This window comes from Simochromis diagramma, unplaced genomic scaffold (genome assembly GCF_900408965.1).
Source record: "Simochromis diagramma unplaced genomic scaffold, fSimDia1.1 OVJJ01000486.1, whole genome shotgun sequence".
NCBI lineage: Eukaryota > Metazoa > Chordata > Actinopteri > Cichliformes > Cichlidae > Simochromis > Simochromis diagramma.
In genome coordinates, this window is record NW_024387047.1 from 4,274,375 (window position 1) to 4,283,642 (window position 9,268).

The 9,268-nt window shown below is 40.3% G+C and overlaps 1 protein-coding gene across 1 annotated transcript; it reads right to left on the reverse strand.

Moving 5' to 3' along the window:
- Positions 1 to 1,699: 1,699 nt before the first annotated feature.
- Positions 1,700 to 6,253, reverse strand: LOC120741654 (cytochrome P450 1B1). Its single transcript, XM_040044630.1, has 3 exons — positions 5,828 to 6,253; positions 4,715 to 5,719; positions 1,700 to 4,084 (listed from the first exon to the last, which is right to left on the reverse strand). The coding sequence occupies exons 1-3, from the start codon at positions 5,842 to 5,844 to the stop codon at positions 3,493 to 3,495; spliced, it is 1,614 nt and encodes a 537-aa protein (XP_039900564.1). The 5' UTR covers positions 5,845 to 6,253; the 3' UTR covers positions 1,700 to 3,492.
- Positions 6,254 to 9,268: the final 3,015 nt, after the last annotated feature.

Sequence of the window (9,268 nt, forward strand, 5' to 3'; positions counted from 1 at the left end):
GTCATTGCTGCTAAAGGTGGTTCTGTGAGCTATTGAATCCTGGATGTATTCATAAAGAGCTAAAAAGATTTTAGCTACATGAACTGTACCAATTCATGTGGTACATTTATGTTTCCTCTGTAGGTTATGAGCTACATAGTCCATTTAATCATTCAGTAACAGAGTGATTGTATGACATTCCCAGCTCTTCATTATCTTCATTAAATGGTACCTATGCCATTTTGAAGTTGATTAGAGAGTCAAACAAACTTACAGTAAGTTCTTTTAACCCTGTTGTAGGCCCAGGTACTTTAGAGCTATAGGTCCATATTTGACCTACATAAATTAGTCTTCAAATCAGGTGTCCCTCCACAAGAGAGGACTGCATTTATATAACACTGCAGGTATCACCTTCTTCAAAATTTTCAAAATTGTTTTCATACTTCCTACTGATCTCTGTTCATGTCTTTATATCTTGACCAATCTGATCTTGTCTTGATCTCAACTTAACCCCTTTATGAAGGTTTTGACCCCTGCTGCTCACAGCCTGCTGATAACTTGCTCGGTTAAGATCATTTTAACTTAACCGTGCAGTGTCATTACAGTTCTATCACACCATTCCTAGCAGCGGGCTTCAAGAGTTTGGCTGCCTTCTGTCTGAATACCACATCTGTTTTAATCTCACTCGCATTCATTCAGATCTCCGTATATCCCTCCATTCACAATCTAAGCTCAGCTATGTCTAAGTTACACAACTTGCAGTCAACAGCAGATGGATCTTGTGTGAATGGGCCGCATGTGTACGTGCTTTATCTTCAGCCAATGAAGGATACAAGCTTTCATGCTAATCTTGTTAATGCAGCCTTGACAGGTCTAAGCTGTAATGACATAGGATGCGTCTTAGCGCCACTTCTTGCAATATTTTGAATTTCTTAGCAGGATAAAACCACCACAGCCCTTCTTATTATGGTTTGTGCACACCAAGCTTGTATAGAGCACGCGCCCATCTGTGCAAGGCATGATATTTCTCGTCACCTTCATTCAGTCACCATGCACTTTGTCTGTATGTTTCACTCTCTGTTACTGTACAGAAGAATATTTGCTTCCTTCTGCAGCTTCCTGAAATGCAAGGCGACAGACGATATCAACCTTCAGTGGGTTACTGCTTTTGTCCCGTCCCTGCAGTTATACCTGAAGTTGCTGTGCAGCTGCACTGGGTGCATTAACCACAATATTGTCCGCTTCTTTGCTCTTTTTTAACTCATTTATCATCTGTCTTCTCATTTCAGCTGAAGAAAGCCCACTGTTTTCCTTCCCATTCATAAAGATTATGCTTGCAGCATTGCCACACATGACTTCACTGGCACTATTTAGTCTTCAGATTTCACTTTGTATTATTAGAAATGGACAAAGGGTTGCGTGGACAACGGCATATCAGTAATCAACTACTGTCTGAACTGGCCGTGCACTGGCTAGCTTTCTATAATCATCCAGCTGATCAAGAACAGGATGTTCTGACAGAGTGAGATAAAATGCTGAGAAGGGAAAGGCACCTCGCCAACACTTCTCCTTTGTTCCCACCTGACATGATACCCGGCGAAGGGTCCTTCACTTTCAGAGTGATTTATTAATCAGGTCGGATTTATGAGCTTTAAATACAGATTTTTAAATGTAATCATTTCTCCCTTTAAGTTGATTACAACAGAGCCAACTACAAATGTGAAAAACAAAAAGAAATCTTTTTATTATACAACTGTACAATCTCATTACAGACTAAAGAAACACTCAAGATAACATCACAGCTGCAGCATTGTGTACTCAGAAGCATAAAGCACTGTATTGTTACTTTAAGCAGAGCTAAATGTCTTGTTTGTGCCAAAAATCTACACAAATGTATATATTTCTATTAAAAAACGCATTTGAGGTAAAGGTAATGTAAATTGTTGGATTTGAGGTATTTCTTGACTTTCGTCATGCTTTCGGCTTTAATCTTCAATACAACTTTTTCTGATCTCATCAAGCGAATTACAGCATCAGTGGAACAAGTCCACAGACATCGTGCTTTTCCGCCTGCTGTAAATGCATTAACACCTAAAATCGGTTGGTTTTTTAGCCAGAATTTCATTCAAATGCATCAGCAGCAAGCCAACAAACGCTCAAATCCAAGACTTTACAGTCGGATTAGTCTCCAGTGCTCACACAGCAATTAGATGAGTCTATAAACAAAATTAACAAAGTACTTGTATTGTCTCAAAGCCAATTTCATCAGCATTTTTGTAACAGAAAAATGGGATTAAAAAAAAGTAAAAGGTAAAAGAAATTTGGTTACTGGCAACATGAGTGTGGAAATCAAAAGAGGACATAACTGGTTCGGTTCATTACTGAAATTTAAACAAAAGGAGAAGCAAATCCCTAATTCATCACTGATCTAATATTAGCTTTATTAACTTTCTCATACATGAACTGGGCAGCAAGAAGAGACATGTGTTCCCTTCAGCATGTCTGCTCGGGGTACTCCTTGTTTTCCTCCTTTGCCTCGTTCTTTAAAACAGCATCTACAACAGGTTTCAGAATATAGATGTATCACATTAGCACTTAAAAGATACTATTTGGCTTTTATCAGCCTTATTCCTGAGTATCTACACATATATACCTTATATTAAAACAACAACAACTGCGTGTTAGTCAGGTATTTAATATTAGCAGATATGAAGCTTTAGGCTCCGCTATTAGCTTATTTATTGGCAAGATGTCTGATCTTGGCACTTTCTGTTTCGTCACACAAAAATGGATTAACTCCAATCTTTAGTGCTTACCTTCAAATGTCACGTATTTTTGCTTTTACAAGTTCGATATTGCACTGTAAAGGGTTTGGAGCCCTAATTAGGAAAATAAACACAAAGAATACAGAGAGAAAGAGAATTTAAGAGCTTCCTGAAAATCATATTTTGCTTTTTGTGGGGCTTTTTTTTTTTTTTTTGGTTTTCTTTTAACTGACAGCACAAAAGAACAGCAAAAAAAAACAACAACAATAAAACAAATTAACTGACAGCTTTAACTTTCTGCTTTTCAGTAAATTGGAACTCAGGTAACCACAGTGTGACTTTCTTTGAAAGTCCTGTTCACAGCTGGTGATGTGCTGCAGTCCTCTAATCTGATGAATCAAAGGAGTGTGCCTAATTGCTGGCTGGCATGTGAGACTGTTTTTGAAGTTAGATGTGAGATTGATCCAGGTGAGATGGCGTCTACAAGATGTACATCTTCTTTGATTTGGATACCAAGGCTATTTCTTTCTGGCCCTGATTAGAATAAGTCAGTAATCAAAGGCTGTTAAATCAGTCTCGACTCTGATACATGAAACATTTTAAACAGTGTATATGAGATCAAAAAGCAAAAGCAGTGGCCTGAGATTTCCAGACATTAAATATGGTGCTCAGCCTTAAAACAAAAGCTAAAGTTTCTACGTTTTCCTCTGCCTTCATGTCTTTTAGCACCTTATAGTTTGAATCTAATTTATTCTTTTGTTTGTGAGTCTGATGAGGGCTGACTGGTAGCTGCTTCCAGCAACTTCATATCATCGCGCGCAGACACGGCTACAGAGAAAGGGTGAGGCTTCAGAGTCAGGCCATAGCTGTAGCCCAGTTTCACCGGCACTGCAGGGTCGGCTGTGATGTTGCACTGGTGCGCTATGAGAGCTGTGAGCAGGAACAGCTGCGTCTTGGACAGCTCCTCGCCGATGCACCGCCGCTTGCCCAGGGAGAAGAGGAGCACGTTGCTGGTCAAGTCTTTATTCAGCATTCCGCTCTGGTCCAGGAAGCGCTCTGGGTCAAAGATATCTGGTTGGGACCAATTGCTTGGGTCATGGTTGACGGACCACTGGTTGATGAAGATGACTGTGTTCTTTGGTATGGTGTAGCCCATGATGGATGTGTCTGTGGTGGTGGAGTGGGGGATGGTGAGAGGGACGAAACATGTGAAGCGCATCACCTCGTAGATGAAGGACATGACATAAGGCAACTGCTGCTGGTCCTCGATAGCAGGGACACGGCTCCGGTCCACCACTTTGTCCACCTCCTGCTGGAGACGCACCTGTATCTCTGGATACCTGCAATCACAGGTGAACACACATTTAAGGTGACTACTGCCAGGATAGAAGTTAAACACTCTTGCTGGTGAACAAAGTGGAATGAAGAATCTTTTTCGTTAGAAAATGGTTTCTGCCGTTAACACCCCCCCCCCCCCCCCCACCTGCCCCCACCTCCAACTAAAATGAGGTTTAATTTAACTGCCTACACCTAGATGCATGACTGGTGACCTGTAGGATGTTAACAGCTTAAATGGATCATGTTAGATAGTCCATAGACACGAGTAGTCCTTGCCACAACTCAAGCAGAAAAAAAAATAGTGGCTCTGTAATCCAGGCATCCACTGATAAAGGTATCAGGCACAGGACGGATTAAATGGCACTAAAGATTTTAAAACGCTGACTGGGCATTTTGTTCTCTTTCATTGTGGTGTGAAGTTTCAGCTTATTACTGCCAGTACACGTACACACACATACACACACACCTCCAGTGGGCTGTTACATAACTCAAATGCAGCTAAACTTCATCAATTCTGCAGAGCCTTAGCAACAAGTTGAAGATAAACTGTCATTTATCATGCAGTTATTTATCCATATAAATAACTCCTTCTATAAAATCATTCTTTAAAATGATTTAAAAAAAATTCTTACTTGACGAGAATGAGGATGATCCACTGTAGGGCAGTCGACAGTGTGTCTTGACTTGCTCCAAACACATCCCCGACTGTGGAGGACACATAGTCTTTCTCAGAAAGTCCCATCTTATTTCGTATTTGGTCCAGCGTCACTATAAAGGCATCAGTCATGTCTCTGATGGTGCTTGAATCGATTGTTTTTCTGTGCTCCACAACTTTATCTCGAATGAATTCATTAAACTCCAGGTTGAGCTTCTTAAAATTTTCAAAGATGGTTTTGATGGGGTTGGGGAAGTACTGCAGCCAGGGCATAACGTCCACTATGCTCCCTGCGCCTACAGTCTTGGTGAACTGGTCGTTCCTGCCCACCACCTGCTGAAACTCCTCATCTTCATGGGAGTACCTCTTCCCAAAGCAAACCGCGCTCATTATATTGGCAGTGGACACCACGACGTAGGTCAGGGGCTGGAAGTATTTGTCCTCCTTCGTTTTCCTCAGAAACAGCCGCAGCAGCTCTTTGCCCTCGCTGAGCACGTGATTTTCAAATGTCTTCTTAGTTTGGGGGTTTCCTGTGGAAAACATCCGGACTGTGGACTGGGCCACTTTGCGGTGCATCTTCCACCAGCCCGTGGAGTTGCCAAACGCCATGCTGTTCCCACTGGAGATATACTGGAAGGAGGTGAAGTCCGGTCTGCCGGAGAAGTGGGAGCCCTGCTTGACCAGCGCCTGTTTGATTGACCCCCCGTTCAGCACCACCACCGTCCGACTGCCGAGCTTGATCTGGAAGACGTCGCCGTATTTTTTCACCATGCGCGTAAAATACAAGTGCGGTGCGTTACCAAGCTGCGGTGCGTTCCCGATGACCGGCCAGGCGAGGGGGCCGGGCGGCCAGGAATGGGACCGCTGCCGACACAGCCACCGAAACAGGTGCAGGGACACCAGCAGAGTCATGCATGTCACTAACAGAGCCCTCGGAGTTGCTGGGCTCACTCCCTCCACTGTCACATCCATGATAGACATGCTGCAGGCAAGACATAAAATCATTGTTAAATGCATATGTTTGCAGATTAAAGGCTTGAAATATGATACCCCAATTAAATGGGGTAGAAAAAAATGCATAATTAAATACCTAGTATTTTCCCTCATGGCAAAATATTATATTTTAGAATTTTTCCAAAATATTGAATGCGCCTGATCCAAAAAATAAAAAATATATTCTTTAAAATAAAAATAAAAATAATCAAACACGTTTCTCTGTGAGCCGAAGGACAGCACTAGAACCTCGACAAATAAAATAATCATTCAAAAAAAAAGAGAGTCCGGTTAGCGCATATCTCTCACACACAGCCTGATTTAAAGTAACAGACTGTGAGCAGCCTACTGTGCATCCACAGGCAGTGCAGCAGCTTGTGTGGGAGATCCGTCCTCTCTGTCCGCAGCCTGCTCATGCTTTGAAGCCCCACAACACCAGGCGAAGTAATTTATCCCCACACAGCGCAACATCACGGCTTTGTTACAGTGGGCAGGTTTGTTGCAAAAGGGTGTCACCCCCACCACCAACACCTCTCTCTCTCTCACTGACTCTTTTTCTTTTACTCTCTTTCTTATGATAGCTCACGCCCAGGGAACGGGACCTAAACAATACGTTAATTATATGACTGGATATTCTTCTAAGAAAATATAAAAGCAGGACTGCCAGTTACAAGTCCTAAATATAGTTTGCCATCTTATTATTATTATTATTATTATTATTAATAATAATATTAATAATAATAATAATAATAATAATAATAATAATAATACGAGGAATAAGTAGAATAAGTAGTCTTTCTATGCGGTATTAAATAATATGGCTTCAAGTCAAAGTGCTTGTAACGACGAGCGAGTCTGCCTGAGGGAATTATGTAACACCCGACACAGTCTCAGTCTTTTCAAATAATTTATATAGTCCGGACCCGTTAACTGTTAACTGCTACTTTACTTTTTTATGAAAACATAGTTTTTAAAAAATATTTTATATTGTATTTAAAATATATATACATTAATATATATTATATAAATATATTGATCAAATCAAATGATATAATATATTTAGTTTTGGAAATTGGTCGCGTGTGATCAAACAGCCTGTATGTTGCAAATGTAGAAACGCAGTCGGGGTGATGGGGACGCTTTAAAATGCTAAAGGAATCTAGAATCCATGTTTGCTGCTCCTTTACTCGTTTTGGTGTTTCGGCTTTGAGAATAAAAATTCTTGTTTCTACAAACTCCCGGCTCACATGTCCGTGGCGCAGGGCTCGGTGTGTTGGCGGAGTACTTCTCTTGATGCTCGAGGGTGACGGTGTGAGGGTGCGCTTTTCGCTCGAGCCACCAGGAGGAGGCGAACCCCGTGTTGTGACTCATTAATTCCCCCCAATTAACAGCCATGCCGGGCATCGGAGCTGCTCTAGCGGCAGGTTATACACCCTCGTTTCTCTCTCAGATCTTCAAATGACAAACACGTGTGGACGAACGGGAACTTTAGATCTACTGTCCAGATATTTAGCTGATTCTGGTCAAGTCTTAAATGACAGAAATATTTGTTCCCCTCTAAGATTTAATCTAAAAAATAGAATCCGGAGTTCGGGTTGATTTTATAGCTCTTCTATTAAATTCTGTGTAGATTTAATTTCAATCTGTTTCAGTTTTCTTGAATCTGCAAGTATTGCTCAAGTGTCAGAGCCCCGCTCGAGCCTTCCTGCTAACATCTGGTCTGGTTTTGAAATGATGTGATTCGGGAAACCCGCTTCAGCACCGCGGACAGCGGCTCAGACGATGGCTCGTGTCCCGTGACCCAAAACTTTCACAGAGAAGCTGCAGGCGCAAATTTGAACTGTTTGTTGTATCTTCAAATTGAATTCAGAAATATCCAACTCCATCAAATACGGCCAGTTTAACTCCATCTCTTTCCCCCTTTTTTCCTTTGACGAAATGTAATCCAAATTATTAAGGACCAGAAAAAGGATTTTACAATACTTGTCGTATATATTTACATGTCTAAACTATGTTATAGAAGTACACGCAAAACCACATTTAAACAAATTTCATTAGGATAGAAAATTACGGGTCAATAACACTTCAAATTTCCTTGAAAATTCTGCGTTAATTAAGCGTATACTTTGTCTGTGGCCTAACATGATATCTAGAAAAGGGTCTGACGACCTTTAAAAAAATATTTCAATCACTTTAGTCCATATGGTGTGTTTTAATTAAAACACACATTTTCTCATTATCAAGTTGTTAAGATGCAGAGTTATAAATAAAGTGTATAAAAGCAGGTTGTTAATGTAATGTTAATGTATTCAGATGAAATGAATGTAAAGGGCGTAGAGACTTACTGAGACGAGACCCTCCACTGCTGCTGTTGCTGCTGCTTGAAAAACTTCTCATAAGGTGACAGTGTGTGATCTTCTTTTATTCCAATAATGAACCGATACACGAGGGTGGGGACAAGTCAGTGAAGTGCCTGGCCCCCTCCTTGGCTGGCAGGACCCGGCTGTTAGACCAAGCACGTCCATCCGCCTTTTATTCCAGAGTGTAAATAATCCCAAACGTGACCTCATCATAATCATTCTAAACACAATATATCCTTTAAAACGCACAGTTAAGACAAAAAACTGGAAGTGCTGACTTCTTTTACTCAGCAGGTTATAGGTTTAACTCTGTACCACTGAATGGTGAGAGGAAATGTGGACTCATTTATCTGCTCTTGTAGGCATATGCTTATTTCCTGTTGCTGTTAATATACAAAATGATAAAAAAATGTTACCGCTTCTTTCTGCCACGAAAAATTGAGGCAAATGGGATTAAATGGGGTATCATAGTTACCACTTCTTTCTTCTGAAGCCTATATTAGAGTCGAATCCCTTTTTGAAGAGTGACGGTTTCAGCTTCAAGTGAAGGGAATTTACCAACATTACTAAATCAAAGCCTATTGGAGATTTTTTTTTAAAAAGACAGAAGGACCTATTACAGAGACAGTAGGAACTTTAGGAGGCCAAATCAACAGTTTAAGCGTAAAGTTGCCGTCATGAATCTAAATACAGACAGTTTATTTGTTTACTTTAAGATTCAAACCAAACTAAAAAGCCAGGCTAAACATCTTTAAAAAAAAAAAAAAAAAAAGCAAGGTGAAAATGTACAGAATATTCCTGTAGTGTTTAGCGCTACATTTTTAGTCAAATCCTAAAATAAAAACTCTTGAGACTGCTTCACAATGCAATGACAATGAGTTCAAACATATTGAAAAACAAGCCGAGCTCTTCTTAAGGAAAAGAAATCAAATATTCCTAAGTGTCCAAGTCAGTCACTCAACATGCCTTTCAATTACAGTATATATCAAGAAACATCCTTTATAATCTTTATTTGTCTAAAAAAAAGTTATTCATCAATGATCTATCGCATTAACACATCATGTTGCCAGTATTTGAAGTCTATATTTTTAGTAAGCAACCTTTAATCTTTATTAGTATCACTGCATTTTCAAATATATTGTATAAACTCTGAGTTACAAAGTCCTTAAACCTGAAAT

Excerpts from the sequence above, each read along its gene's own strand:
- LOC120741654 (XM_040044630.1), bottom strand. Across the intron at positions 4,085-4,714 it reads ATCATCCTCATTCTCGTCAA|GTATCCAGAGATACAGGTGC; the intron begins GTAAGAATTTTT and ends CTGTGATTGCAG.